This window comes from Crotalus tigris, unplaced genomic scaffold, assembly GCF_016545835.1.
Source record: "Crotalus tigris isolate CLP2741 ecotype Arizona unplaced genomic scaffold, ASM1654583v1 scf7180000019068.10715455, whole genome shotgun sequence".
In the NCBI taxonomy this organism is placed as follows: domain Eukaryota; kingdom Metazoa; phylum Chordata; class Lepidosauria; order Squamata; family Viperidae; genus Crotalus; species Crotalus tigris.
In genome coordinates, this window is record NW_024097358.1 from 2,622,868 (window position 1) to 2,641,130 (window position 18,263).

The 18,263-nt window shown below is 45.2% G+C and overlaps 3 protein-coding genes across 3 annotated transcripts in view; 1 reads left to right on the forward strand and 2 right to left on the reverse strand.

The window, feature by feature from the left end:
• Positions 1–2,437: 2,437 nt before the first annotated feature.
• On the reverse strand, positions 2,438–7,405 carry MRPL46 (mitochondrial ribosomal protein L46). Its single transcript, XM_039359257.1, has 4 exons — positions 7,180–7,405; positions 5,190–5,370; positions 4,538–4,711; positions 2,438–2,870 (listed from the first exon to the last, which is right to left on the reverse strand). The coding sequence occupies exons 1-4, from the start codon at positions 7,372–7,374 to the stop codon at positions 2,620–2,622; spliced, it is 801 nt and encodes a 266-aa protein (XP_039215191.1). The 5' UTR covers positions 7,375–7,405; the 3' UTR covers positions 2,438–2,619.
• Positions 7,406–9,197: 1,792 nt separating this feature from the next.
• On the forward strand, positions 9,198–18,179 carry MRPS11 (mitochondrial ribosomal protein S11). Its single transcript, XM_039358917.1, has 7 exons — positions 9,198–9,289; positions 9,464–9,584; positions 10,291–10,413; positions 12,035–12,133; positions 13,463–13,592; positions 16,731–16,796; positions 17,827–18,179. Exons 2-7 carry the CDS (start codon positions 9,508–9,510, stop codon positions 17,932–17,934), a joined length of 603 nt encoding a protein of 200 aa, XP_039214851.1. The 5' UTR covers positions 9,198–9,289; positions 9,464–9,507; the 3' UTR covers positions 17,935–18,179.
• The window catches only part of DET1 (DET1 partner of COP1 E3 ubiquitin ligase), a 29,232-nt gene continuing 27,042 nt past the window's right edge, over positions 16,074–18,263 (reverse strand). The window contains exon 6 of the transcript XR_005558605.1: positions 16,074–16,475. The gene's annotated coding sequence lies outside the window, so the exon portion shown is untranslated. The remainder of the gene's footprint in view (positions 16,476–18,263) is intronic.

Genomic DNA, 18,263 nt, shown 5'->3' on the forward strand with positions numbered 1-18,263 from the left:
GCACACAAACAAACTTGTGTCACGTCCTGCCCTTAACTGCTGCTTTTAACCTCCTTCTCCTCACCCACCCATCAGGAGAGGCTTTAGTTATAGCAGACCTTGGGAAACTAATTTATAGTTCTTTGGCTCAAATCCATCCTTACCTCTTTTTATTTTTCCTCCACAGTCTGCAATTGCTCTGCCTGTCCAACTCTCAGCAGCTGAGCAGAGTTCCCTAAGGAATCTCCCGGGGTGTTTTCAGAACACAGGAAGGCTGGGCTCCGGCAGGCTGTAGAAGTCTATTTTATTTATTGCAACCCTACAGCTTGGCAACAGCAGGCTGGTTTTTACAAAATAAAAAGCTGACATGCTGCACTTTAGATAGCTTGCAGCATGGGGGGGATGGGTTAAAGGGTGTTTTTTTTTCTTCTTCCCCTTTTCTTCTTTTAAAATCTGGGAGCACTAGCAAGACAAACTCCCAAGTGGATGATCTAATGTCTCTGCCAATTACTCCATTATTTTTGGAGTCCCTGCAATGGTACTTAAGTAATTGAATCGTGGACCTTTTTATTTGTATGTGTGTGCACACGTTACTGCCAAAAAAAAAAAAGGACAAAAAATGTCTGTGCTGATTACAAACATCCTATTTTAAGAGCTGGGAGTTTGTTTTGTTTCCTATTGCTTGCAAATCTGAGATGAAGCTGACACTAAAAGGTAATTTATTTGATTTATAGGGGGCCAAAGACTACTGGAGGAAGACAAGATGTTGTTTCATGATTAAAGGAGATCCCAAACTATACTATTCCACTATGAATAAACATCTTCTGCTTTGAATCCATTTTAGGAGACTCATCATGTTCTGTTCTGCACCACTGTCCAGAGGAAGCAATAAGCCTGGAGTTTCGATATTATTACAACAGTACTCTAGACAACCTTGGTCGCACAAATAAAATTGGCCATGTCTCCCTCTGCAGTTCCAGATGATATCTTCTATCTATCTCAAGACCAGATCTTTTAACTATGGTGGGGTTTTTTTTTAAAGAAAAAAGAAAAAGCAATAGCACTGAGACTTATATACCGCTTCCTAGTGCTTTGCAGCCCCTCTCTAAACTGTTTACAGAGTCAGCATGTTGCTCCCAACAATCTGGGTCCTCATTTTACCAACCTCAGAAGGATGGAAAGCTGAATCAAGGATCGAACTGCTGGCAGTGGGCAGAATTAGCTCACAATACTGCATTCTAACTACTGTGCCACCACAGCTCTTAGTAGGAACTAAACAGGCGACTCTTTCAGGTAACAAGGATGTTGTTGAAGTGATTTCTTTGCAAGTCTACAAGGTTTGGAAACAGTTGGCAAACCTACCAGAGATTGCTCCTTAATAAGGAGACCAATCAGACCAAAAATGCATCCACTAATCAGTTCTCATTTGCCAGCTAAAGAGCACCTGAGTTTCTACCGAAAACATACCCTGCTTCCTTGTAAAGAACAAAACTCAATCTCAAATTTGCCTTGTGCTCAACCAAGTGGATGCCTTATATTTGGACTTTTTCCCTCCATAGTCTGCAACGCACCAGGGGAGACTGTGACAGGCACGCACGCCCTTCCCTTGGCACAATGGCATATTAGGAAAGGGAGTGAGATCTCTCCCTTCCAATGGCCACACAGCTCGACTTATGCAAGCCCACACTGTATGCTACTCCATTGTGGTAGCAACACTTTCCAGAAGTCCCCATCCGCAAACAACCTGGCAAACACAGGAGGATGATTGGGGGGGGGGACAAAATAACATAAAACACCCTGAATGTGTATCATTTGATCAAGTACTATAGTTTGTGATTCAGATTCACTTGCAAATCCAACGAGAACTGAGAGCTTGGTTCAGCTGACAGGGATGTGTGAATGCAGCAAAAGTTTCTTTCGTTACTCATTTACGGAGGGAATGCTCCAAAGGCCATGATCAGCTCCAGGATGGTGCATAAATCAAACGATGCCCCTCTCGATTGAAAACAGGTGGCCTACCATTAAATCCAGCAAATTATGGAGGAAGAGGGCACACTGCCCATTCCATCTCTCCATCTGCTAGATTGTTCCAATCCACCTGCCTCATGGCATAGCCTGTCCTCTTGACTCCCAGAATTCCTGAGTCAGCATAGAAACAATAGGAGAGCATACCCAAAGCTTACAATTTGAGGTACCCTTTAGGGCAGGGGTAGGCAATCTCGGCTCTTTTATGACTCGTGGACTTCAACTCCCAGAATTCCTGAGCCAGTATGGCTCAGCTTGGAACCTCTGCCTCTCCCCTCAGCATGGCTGACTCAGGAATTCTGGGAGTTGAAGTCCACGAGTCATAAAAAAGCCAAGGTTGCTGACCCCTGGCCTAGCTTTAATCTGCAGTCTTACCAGCTGTGGGCCGCTGTTTGCACTGTGCAGAAAGGAAGACACCAGACAGCTTAAAACATAGATGTTGCCATTTCTTGGCTTGCTTGTTTAGCATTTATTTTATTATCCTTATTATCCTGGGCCCAACGTGGCTTCTACACATACAAAGCGCACGTGGTGCCGTCTCCTCCACTCAAGTGACGGCACTCCCATTACTTTCCACCCTGATGCTGAACAGAAGAGGAATAGTAGCTTTAGGATTCAGATATCCACTAAGAACCGAGAAACCTGGGAATGATAGGCAGGTTTCAAGTAGTCCCCCAGCTCTCCTTTGCTGACCCACAAGTAGTCCACTGTCTCCTTGGATGAAAGCTGGGGGTTGCCCTCCAAGAAGGCTTTGAAAAAGAACACTTTTCCTCCAGGGTTGGTCTCGCTGCGGATGGCCTTGGGGAACTTGAACTTGTAAAAGCCACAGGGTGCATTTCCTAGGAACTTGGCCTGCATCCGGATTCCTTGGTAGGTTCAGAAGATGGGTAAGAAAAAAAACAAAGGCAGCAACCGGGTGAATACAATGAAAGCAAACAATATTTTCATCCCTGTCCCCTACCACAACCCCCTTTCTTTAAAGCGTTTCCCTTCAATTCCAACATGCTTTTTAATATTGACTATGGAGGTTCTCAAATCATTCAGACCATGGTTGTCCCAAAGATATTTTTTCCAAAAGATAACCGGACTTTCTTGGTTTGTTTGTTTTTCTTTGAAGATGTTTTGCTCCTCATCCAAGCTTCTTTAGTTGTAAATATTGACAGTTCCTATTGTACTAAGGCATTCTGCCATGGTGGTGCAGTGATTAAAATGCAGTATTGCAGGCTGACTCTGCCCACTGCCAGCAGTTCGGTCCTAACCGGCTCAAGGTTGACTCTTCCTTCCTTCCTTCTGAGGTTGGTAAAATGAGGACCCAGATTGTTGGGGGCAATATGCTGATTCTGTGAACCGCTTAGAGAGGGCTGTGAAGCACTGTGAAGCGGTATATAAGTCTGAGTGCTATTGCAAACTCTGCCCACTGCCAGCGGTTCCATCCTGACAGGCTCAAGGTTGATTCAGCCTTCCATCCTTCCGAGGTCGGTAAAATGAGGACCCGGATTGTTGGGGGCAAGAGGCTGGCTCGGTAAACCGCTTAGAGAGGGCTGTGAAGCACTGTGAAGCGGTATATAAATCTAAGTGCTATTGCTATTTAATATGGTTACACTGCAACTGAATAGGATTCACACATCATGTTGTTTCATAAACCATGGCTCATGATGCACAATAGCTGGGTTCTCAAGAGGTTAACAGACAAATAACAAATAACAAATTTTCCACTCACCTCTGGCACCGACAGCCCCTCCCCTAGCTGGTCCACTTCTTCTGCGGCCAAAGGAGCAGCTTCATTCTACAGCCGAGAGTGGAGCTCCGGCCTGCATTTCGCAGTCAAAGGCCTTTCCAGAAGGCCTCTGCAGCCAATAACCAAGTAATGGATTCAATCCATAGCTCGGTTCTCGGCTGCAGAGGCCTTCTGGAAAGGCCTCTGACCGTGTAATGCAAGCCTGGGGACACCGCAGAAGAGGTGGACTGGCAAGGAGAGGCCTGACTGCCAGGTAAGCGGGTGCAGGGTGCGTGGGGCAGCTCAACCCCCACCCCAGCTTGATTTTTAGGTGTGTGCCTCGTCCCAAAGTAGGGCTTATTTTTGGGGTATGATTTATATTAGGCCCACCCCCCAAAATCAAGATAGGGTTTATTTGGGGGGTAGGTCTTGCTTTCGGGGAAACACAGTATATATTTAAGAACACGACGTCGAGATTATAGATCAATGATTTACTGCAGTAGGGACCTTTTAAAATGCTTTTTTCATCAAACATTTACAAATCTGTTTTTCTTCTCACAGACAAAATACACATTCAGGCAGTTAGCGAACTTTCACCATGATCCAAAACCGTTTAATAAGCAACTACTGCTAAAGTTACGGAGGTATTATTATTCAGATAGCACTATATACAAGATCCTTCAAAACGAAAGGATAGCTTTCTGTCCCAAAAAGCTTACAACTTAAAAATACACACAGATGTGGAAACTGAAAGTACATAAAGAAAGAGAAGGGAAAAGAAGAGAAATTTTTAAAGAATATAGATATGTCACTGACCTGGAAGGGTAACTAAGACCCGTTCTACTGTGTTTCGCAACGTCTCTCCTTGTTGCCATTCTGTCTGGGGCAACAGCCATATATCTTCCTCTCCAAATTTCTGCTTAACCAGCAGCATCAAATTCTGGTCCAACTTCCTGTTCAAAGAGGTCCGGTCATCATTTTGGTCAGCCTCTGCTCAGAAAGAAATTTAGTATTAAAAGTATTCAGCTACTCAACAGCCCAAAGGAGCTACACTAAGAACAAATGACCAAGAGACGGAAGACAGATGTAATTACAAACTGAACTGGTTGCACAATGCTTTCCTACTTCAGGTGATAGCAACAGCATCTATAGTTATTTTTTAGAAAGTAGTAATGGAGACAATTTCAACACCCAATTCCCATCCAGTGACTTGCTTAAAATTGGATTGCCCAAGAAGCTTTCTACCGAATTCTCAAACCAGAATCTGCCTTTCTGTAATTTAAGTTTTTGTGGAATGTTGTACTCTAAAATGATTAAAAAAAAAAAAAGACTGTGATATTTGCACCTGACTTGAAAAATGCTGATTTCTCCTTCAATGGTCTTCTGGAGCACATAGTTCTCCCAATTTACATTCAGCTATAACTAAACATATTCAGCAAAGTTAGCGGGGGAAAGCATGGATATGAACCTGTTATCCGTGGGGCAGGTTTGAACTTCTGAAACTTCTGTTCCCATGCATCTTCAATATCTTGGACCAGGACAACCTTCTCCGGAATATCGTATTTTTCTTTATTCCTTTCACGCAGAAGCTCATCCTCTGCGAAACATCTGAGTTCATGGTCTGAATACAAGCTTTTCTCTACCTCTATCTGAAAAGAAAAACAAGTTGTAGATTCCAGCTTGCTTGTACACACACCTTAGAGTAATATTTACAAACCTGGACCATCCCAAAGTCAGACATTTGTTTATGGTACAACCTGTCATGTGATCCTAGTTCAGTAAATCACAATTAAATAAATTATGGCTTAGCACTATATATTGGTCCATCTAGGTTGAGAATCTCCACAGCAATAGTTCTCATGCTTTCATATTTTAAGTCTCACTTGTCACTCTACCAAAGAACTTAGAAGGCCCTTTCTTCAGAGAAAGATATGTTTACAGGCATTATTGTACTTTCCAGTTATGGAAAGCTTTAGGAACACAATGTTGACAATACTACTGTAGTTTAGATCAGTGCTTCTTAAACCTTTTGCTCCCAGGACCCCTTTCCTGAGCTTCTATTTATATGGATCATATTTATCAACATTTATCATATCAAAAATTAAAATTGAAACATTCACAGACTCCTGTAAAAATAACATTAAACCCATTAGGTATTTACATAAACAATGAAATACATTTCATGAAAAATGCCTGTATTTTTAACTAATACAAAATAATGAGTGGCAAAATAGTGACATTGTTTCAAGTTTTTGAAAATGCCTTCAATATCTGACAAATAATTTTGATTTCACAGACTCCCAGGGGTTCTTGAAACACACTTTACGAAACATCGATTTACAGCAGAGAATGACAGCTAATTGGGTTTCAAGTCACATTGGCCTCTGTGGGATCAACCTCCCCCAATTCCTTCCCCCAAACATCATGAGACAGTCAATAAGGATGAAACAATTATTATCCTGCAACATTATCCTGGGATATGTATATCCGCCTTCATTCATGATGAAACAATAGGATCTGGGAGCCAAACCTGCTCCAAGTCCATATTCTGGGAAAAGCTCTCTAAGATGCCCCAGTTTCTTGGCCTCTGCACTGGGAATCCTGCACTCTTGGGCTTCTTCCAGATGGACCAAGGGGATTTCAACCCACAAAGGTGATTTGGGGGTATCACTAGATGAAATGAGCCCTTGGGAGCCAGTTTGGTGTGCTTGCTTGTTTTCTTGCAGACCTTTCATTACCCTAACTAGGTAACATCATCACTGCTAGTAAGGAGGTACAAACTGAGTGCTAGTCCTCACTGAGGCCTGGATCTAGCTGGGTGACCTTGGGCCAGTCCCTTTCTCTCGGGCCTAAGAAGCAGGCAATGGCAAAAGCCCCTTCTGGAATCTCGCCAAGAGTTCTCTTGTTTCTCCCAACAGTCGCCAGGAGTCAAGACTGCCAAAGAAACCCCAAACTGAACCCTTGCTTGAAGCCGGTGGTCCAGGAATTAAGAGATGGGAAGGCCTGGAAAACAAACCAGAAAAATTGGGGGAGGGAGGGGGGAAACAGAGCGGGAAAAAAAACTGAAAAAATTGTGGGGGGGAGAGGAATAAAGTATTTTTCTGTTGGTTTTTTTTTCAAAGCCGTTGGGAAAAAAAAACGGGGAAAAAATCCTGTCCCACCTCCCCATTTTTCAAGGGTTTTTTTTTCCTGGCCTTCCCATCTCTAGGACTCCAGATGCCCGCAGCAGGAACCCCCCCCCCAAAGCCCCATCGCCGGGCTCCCCCATTCATTCCCTTCTAGGGCTGAGACCCCAACGGCTTCTGGAAGGACTGGGGCTGCCCGGTTCCCCAAACAAAAGGAGGGAGGGTCTTCCTCCCGCCCCTCCAAGGCCTCGGCTCCAAGGAAGCCTCGCAACCCAGCCCGCCTCCCTCCCCACGTCCGCGGGCAGCGCTCAGCCCCAGCAACGCCTCGCCCACCTGCTGGGTCAGCTCGGCCATTTCCTCCTCTTCCGGGCTGGGCAGCTGCGCGAGGAGCGGCCTCCGCTGCAGGCAAAGCGCCCCGTAGAGCTTCCATCCCGAGGTGGCGCTGGGCCCGTCGGAAAGCGCCCGCCGGCCGGCGCAAAAGCGGCTCCAAGTACGGACGGCGAGCAGCGCCCGGCTGAGGGGAGCCATCTTTCCGCCAAAGGCCCACAATGCCGCGCGGCGCCCGCCTGGCCGGCGGATGCAAACTTCCGCTTCCGGTAAACTTCGAAACTCGGAGGCGCTTCCGCGAAGGGGGGGGGTGCGGAGAAGAGCAGGAGTCTTCAAACATGGCCCTTTTATGACTGGTGGACTTCAACTCCCAGAATTCCTGCTGAGGCATTCTGGGAGTTGAAGTCCACCGGTCATAAAAGGGTCAAGTTTGAACACCCCTGACATAATGTAAGGGAAAAATAATGCTAACTCAGAAAGAGCTAAACTGGTGTTTCTCAACCTCGGCCATTTTAAGAGGTGTGGACTTCAACTCCCAGAATTCCTCAGCCAGCGTGCCTGGCTGAGGAATTCTGGGAGTTGAAGTCCACAAGTCATAAAAAGGCCAAGTTGGAAGATCCCTGGACAAGAGGCTCGTTGTGGCCGCCTTGCTGGAAGCCTGGCTTCGTTTTCATAGGTCCCAAAGGTGTTTTTTTTTTCAGGAGGCAGCTGGACTTTTTTTGAAGATATTTTCGTTTCTCATCCAAGAAGCCTCTTCAGCTCTGAGTGGATGGTGGGGGGAATGGAGTTAGCATGCAGTCAAGAGCTGAAGAAGCTTCCTGGATGAGAAGCAAAATGTCTTCAAAGAGAAACAAGAAAGTTCAGTTGTTTCTTGGAAAAAAAGCACCTTTGGGACAACCGTGACCTGGATGACCGAGCATCTCCAGAGACCTTCATTTCAATGCCGCCTCCCTCCGAGCGTTTGCACCTGAGAGACCGAGACAAGCTCTCTGGGCTCAGCCAAGATCCATAGAAGAAGAAGAAAAAACACTATTCAAAGTGTAGGAAGACAGCACACACACACACATCCAAGAAAGAAATATTTTGGGGAATATTAAAAAGGCGGAATATTGTACTTCCCCAAAGTAATAATAAAAACTTAGGCAGAAACCATTCCCCCCCCCTCAAGTCTCTCTGCCCCAAGCAGAAACCAGCTTTTAGAAATACAGATTTGATCATCCTATTCAGAAAGACTAGACTAGAGCCAGAAAGCTTGGAGCTGATGGGATTAGAAAGACAAAGGCCCCAAAAAATCTACATTCCCCCCCACCCGAAGTAGTAATTGTAGTAATAATAACAATAAGAGTTGGAAGGGACCTTGAAGGTCATCTAGTCCAATCCCCTGTCAGGCTGAATTAATAGAGAGTAGAAATAGGAATAGAATAGAAAATTGGAATGGAATGATAAGATAACCTTTACTGACATTTTTTTTTACTGTGGGCACAACAGCACGCATCAAAAATGAAATTTAGTTGCCCGCTCTCAGAGTGAAACACATACATGACGCACACCTAAACATACTATGAACAACATATGTACAGACCCACAACCCTACATGTACGTAGCAAATAAATATTAAATACTGTCCATCTTGAATATATAACGGAAGGAATGGAATGGAATGGAATGGAATAGAATATGGCATGGCATGGCCTAGAAAATGGAACAGAACAGAAGCAAAGCAGAAGAGGAGACTTGGAAGGGACCTCAAGAGGTCTTCTAGTCCAGCCCCCTGCTCGGTCAAGGGAACCCGAAACCCACGGCTTCCTTGAGCGGCTTGCATTCCCGCAGGCAATTCCCCGAAGCTAACCCCGCGGAAGCGCCACAAGAGCCTTAAAAAACGGGGGAGGCGGGCGGGCTTAAATCTCCCACGGATAAAGACGTTTCCTGCTCGAGAGCAGACACACAGACTGGGCGCCGCCATCTTTCCTCGCCAGCCGCGTATCGCGAGATTTGACCGGCGGCGGAGGAGGCTCCGCCCCTTTCCCCTTGCAAGCCTCCTTGGGGTCCCGGACGGCGGAGCCATGCAGGCTGCGCTGGCGATCGCCCGGCGGGGGCTCTTGGGGGGTGGCTCGGGGTAAGCCGGGGAAAAAAGTGGGGTGGCCGGTCCGTCTTCTACGGCTGCAAAGGCTGGGGGTTCCCGCTTTCCAGCGGAGGAAGGCGGAAATCCAACCGGTCCAGCCTTCCTGCTGCATTTCTGCCTCTTCCCATTCCCCCCCCCACCTTTGCCTCCCTGCACCGATGATCTTAGGTGGCTTCAGGATCCCAGAACGCTTCAGCGAGGATGATCTGCGCATGCACCGAGTCCCCTGCGTTGCAAAGGCGTTGGAGGACTACAGTTCCCAACATCCTGCTCCCGCCCACCACCCAGGGCGAGTGGTCTTAATCCCCACTCTTTTGTCGTGGGGGGGGGGGCGAGGACCACTTGGGAGGGGAGGGGAGGAGGCTTCAGGCAGCCTTTCACAGGGAAGCGTCTTCTACTCTTTTGACTACAATCTCCATGCTAACTGGGAATCATGGGTTGCAAGCCTGCAAGAGCTGGCTGATGAGGATTTGAATGCCCATTTGCTGCCCCCCGAAAGAAGGGGGCTGCATAAGCACAATTAGACATCGCACCAGGCATCTGCAAGGGGGGGGAAAGACTCCCCCCCCAAAAAAGCTTTAAGCATTAGAAAAGGTAATTGACAGGACACCAATATATGTGCCCAATTCTTATTCCTTTTTCCTGCGGCTTGTTTTATTGGATTGGTTGACAAAACTTTTGCTGAATTGCTGTCGTTAGGCTCAATGAAATGTTTTAACTTGTGCGTGTTTTGCTGTGGAAGCCTGGATGCTATGGGCACCAAGGTTAGTTCCAGCTGAAAGAGGGAGGTCAAGGAGATACGCAGCCATCCATTCACACTGCCCAGGTAGCTTGAGTGTGCAGGACCCACATCTGGAAGGTCACATGTTGTAAAATTATCCTCTCGGCAGCTGGAAGCAAATGGATCAACCCTGGCAGTCCGTACAAATTCTGCACTCGTTCCTCAACATGCAGTTCTTACAATTTTGATCTTTTGCTTTTTTCTTTCTTTTCAGCTGCTTCAGCATCCCCTTTCCTAGGAGTATACAGACGGGCATCCAGAGATTTCAAAAATTACTGGAAAACTCAGATTCAGCAACAGACAAAGAGCTAGATTCCACACAGTCAAAGGGCTTCAGGTTAGTTAATGTTGCATGTTCTGAGATGCAGGAATATGCTTATTTCTGAAAAAAGTACGGTGTGCGTGATTGCAAGGGTGATGGGGCATTTTGTGAATAGGGTACTCCACATATTGGGGGCAGGAAAGAGACAAATTTTGAAATGTAACACATCAGACCAATATGCGTCTCTCAAAAGCTGTATTCTAAGAAATCCTTTAACAAGATATTAGTTTGTCTCATGTTCTTGCATATTTGCAAGATTTCTTTCTTTTTTTTTAACCATCAAAAATGTCCAGGAAAGAAACAAGACAGAAAAAAATAGTCAAGTTTGCCTCAGATTGCGTCAAGCATTGGGCAGTTTGTGACGGTGTGTGTAAAATGGGGGTTAGGTTGCTTCAAGGAACTTTGCCAATGTGAGGTGCAAAAATGAAATTCACAATATTTGGGTTTTTTTTCCAGTTTTGAAAACATTTAATTTTTTTAGAAATTTATTTATGATCTTTGCCATGGTAGAATTATAATTTTTGCCCCTGCTGGATCACCTGTTCCTTTATTTTCAGGAGCTTTTAGGCTACTGTAATGAACTGAGCAATATACAACTCCCGACTTTTAATTGGGACTAAAACTCTACAAGATATTTAAAAGCAACTACTGAAACATGTTCCAATGGACGCAAAAATCACAAATGAAAACATGAAAAGCTCAATCTCGTGACTCAAGAGGCAGTCAAAACAATCCAACTCATTAGTTTAATGGAACAGCCAGGGTTTTTTTTAACCATGTTTCTAAAAGCTTCAAGGGCTTTATTGATTCATATTTTTAATGATTTGAGTTTGGATGAGAGCTGCATCCAAAGGTGGTCAATCAAATTTCAAGAGAAGGAATTTGAACATTTAAGAAAAAAACAAACCACTCTCTTCCTCCTGAACACTTTGTGCCAGAATGAGAGATTACTTTTATTTGGTTTTAGATGAGTATATATTGCATTACACCATGATGCTATTTATTTGATTTTTGGCTTACCGTATTGTGTGAAACTAACTGCCTTTGAGTTTATGAACAGTGGTTTATGGCTTAGTCCAGTGGTGGCGAACCTATGGCACGGGTGCCAGAAGCAGCACTCAGAGCCCTCTCTGGGCACGCGCACTGTCGCTCCAGTCCTAGGCCTTCAGCTGGGTTTTATAAAACCTTTTAGTTTTAGGCCTCCGCCACCGTGTGCAAAAAAAAAAAAGGTTCAATCAATCAATCAATTTCATTTTCTCATGGGAAAAAAAAGATCTTGCAAAGTTGGAATTGATTGATTGAACTTTTTAGTCCCACCCAGTCTGCCGATACCTCCTGGACCACGCCCAGCCAATGGGCCACACCCACCCGGCACCCGACGATGCATAAGTCGGTTTTGGGTTGCAGTTTGGACACTCGGTCTCTAAAAGGTCCACCGTCACTGGCTTAGTATGTTGGAGCGCAGATGCTAAGAGGGGGAAATTGAATATTGGTACAACCCTATTGTGTGAGCATCCTTGACCAAAGATACCCATTGATAATCTGATAAAATAATCCTTAGATCTCTTGAATATTGGTGGGCTGCCTGAGTTGTGGAAGTGCCTGATGTGGCTATGTTCTCTCTCGTTGTTTTCAGCTATCTGCCTCCAGCGCCGGGAGCAGAAAGTTCCATGCATTGGGATGGAAAGAAGTTTGAAGAAATTCCAATAGTTCATATCAAAGCTACTTACAATAAGTAAGTGACTGGAGATTCTTCATGCAGAACCGTTAGTAATAGCACTTAGATTTATATAACGCCCAATAGAGCCCTTTAGCATTCTTTGATCAGTTTACAAGGTCAGCATATTGCTCTTAACAATCTGGGTCCTCATTTTACCAACCTCAGAAGGATGGAAGGTTGAGTCAACTTTGAGCCAGCCAGGATCGAACTGGCAGCGGGCAGAGTTAGCCTGTAATACAGCACTCTAGCCACTGGGCCACCATGGCTCTTTTAATTATCTGATGCTAGAAGTTTTGTGGGTGGGTGATTCAAGGGCAACAGGTCTTGCAAGATGTATTAGGATGTATTAATTAGCTTTGCAATAAAGTACAACTAAATAATAAGCAATAAAGTACAACTAGAAAGAGGACACAGAAGAGCAACAAAGATGATTAGGGGACTGGAGGCTAAAACATATAAGGAACGGTTGCTGAAATTGGGAATGTTTAATGTCTGGTTTAATGAAGAGAAGGATGAGGGGGGACATGATAGCAGTGTTCCAATATCTCAGGGGCTGCCCCAAAGAAGATAAGAAGCAACGGATGGAAACTAATCAAGGAGAAAAGCAACCTAGAACGAAGGAGAAACTTCCTGACAGTTAGAACAATTAACCAGTGGAACAACCTGCCTCCAGAAGCAGTGAATGCTCCAACACTGGAAGTTTTTAAGCAGAGACTGGACAACCATTTGTCTGAAATGGCATAGGGTTTCCTGCCTGAGTGGGGGGTTGGACTAGACGACCTCCAAGATCCCTTCCAATTATTATTATTGTTAATAATAATAATATGATTATGATGATGAAACTTTGGAAGGTGACAGAAGAGTTTCAGTGGCCACAAGTTCACCTCCCCACACCCCTTTCAGGATGAATTGCCTTCTTCCAAATTGCTACATGTCTAAAGCAGCCTGGTCCAACCTGGTGGTGCCTACCAAAGACCTTGGAACTGGAACTCACTGAATGCTCAGCAAACAGACTGACTGGATCTGCTGAGAACCGCAGTCTGAGCACATCCGGAGGGCACCAAGTTGGGAAGAATTATCCTATTTTTGAGTCCATTTGGGGGCAAGCAGTGTGTCTCAAACTGGCAGTAATTCTTTTCATTTTTTTTTTTTTTTGGGGTATCCCAATTCACGCCTTTGCCGTCTCCCCATGGGAGAATGCAAGAGCTGAGTTAATTGGGATACAAAAAAAAAATTGAAAAGAAAACGTTAGGAGTTGGTTTTCAGACAATGTACAGGGCAATTGAAAAATAGCACAGCGTATGGATTTCTAACATTGTTCCTGTCATCCCACGATTCCTTTAGCACTCACATCCAGGTTTTCACAGCTGAGAAAGTCCCTCTCGTCCTACTAACCTGTGGCTACATGGGGTTCAAGAACGCAAAGAAATCCACAGCTCTTGCAGCACAGACAACTGGAATTGCAGCGGGAAACGTAAGACAATAATCCTGTTCTTTCCGATCTTGGAACTAATCTTTTCCCCAAGTTGAAATGGGCAAAGACTTATCAGGCTGACCAGAACGGGCTGGAATCAGGCTTCTTAAATCCGCGGCTCTTATTTTACCTCCAAGGAATCTTTATTATTTTCATCCCTAATATTTCCTTGCTATTTGAGGCACCACCCCTTTGAATCCTTTTTGTGGGATTCTAGAATCCAATTGCCTATGCATAGATAAGGTCATGATCAGGGTACGATCACGAACGAACGATCACAAATGAACAGAGACCAAGATCAGGGAATGCTTGCTTTTATATATTAACTCTAGAACAGTGGTTCTCAACCTGTGGGTCGGGACCCCGTTTGGGGTCGAACGACCATTTCACGGGGGTCGCCAAACAAAGCAGTCCGCCATTTTTTTCTCCCTTTTCCTTAGTTGTGCTACTCCCTTTTATTCTATTGGCTTTTGAAAGCCAATAGAATAGACTCTCTTGAATAGAGTCTAATTCTATTGGCTTTCAAAAGCCAATAGGAATTGTCCAGGCTGTCTCTGCCCTGCTGAGCCCGCCAAAAGTCCCATTCTGCAAACGGTGCTGCACCAGTTGAGTAGTCCTTGACTTATGACCAGTTGAGTAGTCCTCGACTTACGACCGGTTGGGGGGGTCGCGGCATTAAAAAGGTTGAGAACCACTGCTCTAGAATCTGAAAGATTTGTATAGTTTTTGGCTTGGTGCAGTAAAAGGACACAATCTTATTAATCCTAAATTTGTTCCCTCTTATAACCTGTACCAAGCAGTGGGGAATAAAATTTGCAAAGGAACCAATGAGCAGCATTCTCTTGCTCCAGACGAACCACATTGCTCCTTCTTAGGGACTAACTATTAGTCACTTTCTGATCCTTTCTCAAAAAGAGAGAGTGGGTGAAGAAAGGGTTAAAACTGTACTTTTGGAGGGGAAGACAAATATTCTAGTCTGGTTCATCCACACTGCTAATCCACAATAGCTAGGTTCACATATGCTCCCTAAAGGAGACCTCTCTCCAAAGGGATTCCAGGGGTATGAGCAGGGTATTTATACGAAGTTAGTCTTTGTTTAAGGACCATAATTGGGACTGGGAATTCCATCTTTAAGCAACTGCTCTCCTACTCAGAATTGATCAAACTAGTCAGTTTCACACCTGCCTCCTAACCGCTCCCCTCTCCTTTGGAATGCAACGGCACCAACAGCCACAAGCCCTGGACACAAACAGCCCAGTGAATTCTCTGTTGTGTGTCTGTTTACTCTCTTGCGATCCCTTTCTCTCCCCTTTCTCTCTCCTCTGCAGGGGAGGGGGGAGGAAACAGGTCACGCACAGGAGGATGCACACTAGCTGTAAGGGCAATCCTGATGTGACTAAGAGACCTTGCCAAGGACATAAATGCTGACGTTGGTTATAAAGTTGTTTTTTTCAGCACTGCTGTTAACTTTGAACAAATCACTGGATGAAGCACTCATTAGCTGAGAACTACCTGTGCAGACAGATTGATGCAAAACAACAGTATTTATAAAACACAATCTTGTATTTTAAAAGGTGTCAGGGAAAGAAAATATAGTAAATCAAGGACTCCTTGGACCCAGGCGGAGTGTCTTTAAATAGCCGCTAGATGGCAGTCTTAGCCCAGCAGACTTACTATAACCACTGTCAGGCCTCCGGAAATTCACATTAATCACTTTGGATATAGGAAACATTTAAAAGAGCTAAGGCATAGCAGAAATGGAAGGTTTCCAGCTGAGAATTTTAATTTTCCCTTTCTAAATGTAACAAGATTCTTGCGTAGTGCAAGTCAGCCGTTTCTTCCATTGGTGGGTTGAATGTAAATGACTTTTGTAAGTACTCTTAACTTGCGTGCGTTTTCAGGGCTGGAAAACGATGACAAAGAGCAAACCAAACCTCTGGACGTGCAGGACTTCAGTGCCCAGCATTTCAGCCAAGATTACCCAGTGGGTGCTTTGGCTGGAAGTCTGGAAGTGAATAGCCAATCCATTTGTGAGAGGGGCTAGTTAAACAAGGCTGGTGAGTTATTTTTTGCTCAGCCACAAACTAGAAAAAGATTCCAGCCTTCCTATCTATACGGACAGAGATCCTAGATTTCTGCAAAGCACCTTCCATCATTGCTACCTTTTCCCCATGTGCCTTTTCCACAAGTGGTTTTACTGGGAAAAATAAGCAGCTAGGATGATGATGGGGATGATAGCAATAGCACTTAAACTTATATACCGCTTTACAGTGCTTTACAGCCCTCTCTAAGCGGTTTACAGAGTCAGCATCTTGCCCCCAACAATCTCGGTCCTCATTTTACCGACCTCGGAAGAATGGAAGGCTGAGTCAGTAGCAATAGCACTTAAGACTTATATACCGCTTCACAGGGCTTTACAGCCCCCTCTAAGCGGTTTACAGAGTCAGCCTGTTGCCCTCAACAATCTGAGTCCTCATTTTATCCACTTTGGAAGGATGGAAGGCTGAGTCAACCTTGAGCTGGTCAGGATTGAACTGCTGGCAGTTGGCAGAATTAGCCTGCAATTCTGCATTCTAACCTCTGCACCACCACGGCTCTTGATGGTGATAAACAGATCACAGAGTATCAAGATCTAAAAACCAAAATTGAAGGATTATGGCATAAACCGGCTCTGGTGATCTCCGTGGTTATCGGTACGCTGGATGCCAGACCAAAAAGTCTTGGGCAGCAAGTTAGAAAATCTGGGCGTTGACAGAATTTCCATCTATCAATTGCAAAAGGCCGCACGGCTTGGATCCACTCCTTTACCACACCAACATATCGCAGGTTCTTGGGAAGAAGGCCAATACCAGCAAAAGGACTGGCAGCTGTGATTTCACATTGCTGTGAACAGATAATAATAACGTATTAAACTCTCATTGCCACCCGGCTCTCAGCCACTCTGGGCAGCTCGCAACAAAGATAGCACCATCAAAATCAATAACGTATTTTGTTCAAATCGCCGTCTTTGTCCCAACGAGCAGAAGCTCCTATTCAGATGAAAGGGGCAATAGGATCTAGGTGGCATGTCATGAGTAGCAGCCATTATACTCTGATTCATCGCCTAACGCGTTTCTTTCTCTCTCTCTCTCTGTCCAGAAAGCAGCTAAGAAGGGCGTGCACCACGTACGAGTTGTTGTGAAAGGCCTGGGACCTGGGCGGTTGGTAAGCACCTCCTGTTTCTTTCTCTTCTTTCTGCTGGAGGGAAGGGAGCCTTTACTGGCTGACTCCTGCCTTTATCAAGGGCCACCGTGGTAGAGGGGTGTCCCTTAAGTGGGATCAGCAATGCCATGCAGGCAAGCCAAGAAGACACAAATTACAAGCCCTGGAAACCTGTTCTCAATTTCAAACGCCCTTCCCCATCTGCTGTCCTCCAGCTGTGTTTGTCCGGAAGGGCAAAACTTTCTCAACAACTTGGCGTTCCCCATGCTGGCAGGGGCGGTGGAAATCAAAATCCAGCTCATCCCGAGGACCAGCAGTTTGGAAATGGCTGCCGGAGATCATCAGGCTTGGCAGCTCCTTGGCTATGAAGCAGAAAAACTAACTGGAGGGCTGCTAAAGGAGCCCTTGTCTGCAACTTCTTAAAGCAGCTACATCTCTCCCCCCCCCCCCAACACCCCACCCCAGTTTACGTGGCCACTCTCTGCAGTGGCCGCATAATCCTGGGAGAAGCTTTCTTTCATGTAAGACAAATTTGGTTTCAGGATCTGCAGAGGGGTGTATGTAGCATGTACACCTCCGCCTTCCACTTTTGGAATCTGAAGCGCCAGTAGGTAACGCTCCACAAGATTAACCAATTGTTCCCTAAATATAAGGCAGCCTCCTTTGATTTCTAAATTGTTTTGTAATTTTTTTAAAAAGGGAGAGAGAGAAAGTAAATACAATTCTGTTGCACACGAAAGGTAAGATGCTGAATCCGAGCCATCAACAAGCAGGGTAGATGCTGAAACTCTCTGAAGCCCCCTAAATTCTTGGCAAAAACAGCAAGTTCTCAAAAGCTCTCTGTCTTGCGCTGGCTTCCCACATTTCACGAAGCTCTCGTATAGCTGGCTAATTACATGTAGCAAAGTCAGGCTTAGAGCTTTGCAGCTTATCCAAAGCTAAGCAGCAGTGGTTTATCCTACCAGCTGTGCTTCAACAAACCGTGGCTTAGCATTCCATGAGCCCTGGGTTGATATCTCTCTTTCCCTTGCAGGCCGCCATCCAGGGCTTAGCCTTAGGGGGGCTGGAAGTGATCTCCATCACAGACAACACTCCGGTACCGCACAACGGCTGCCGTCCTCGGAAAGCGCGAAGGCTCTGAGGAATGGAAGCAGGAGAGACAGAGAAAAAGAAGAGATTCTGACTGCTTCTCCAAAAGCTTGGGGGGCCATGTTCAGGCAGCTGTTCATCTTTCTGCAACTTTCAGAAGAGAAACTAAAGACAGGCTAGGGACTTTGCCCACAGGAAGGCAAGCCAGAGACTATGTTGATAAAGTGTGAATGTTAAAAAAAAAAAAGTTGCCTCCACCTCACGGGGGCCCGTTGAATTACATTTTTTTTGCTTGGGGCTGCTTTCTGCTTTTTTTGTGATAGACAGAATTGTTTTTTTAGCATCCTTTTTTAACCAGATCCAGGCTGGTTGCGATGAGCA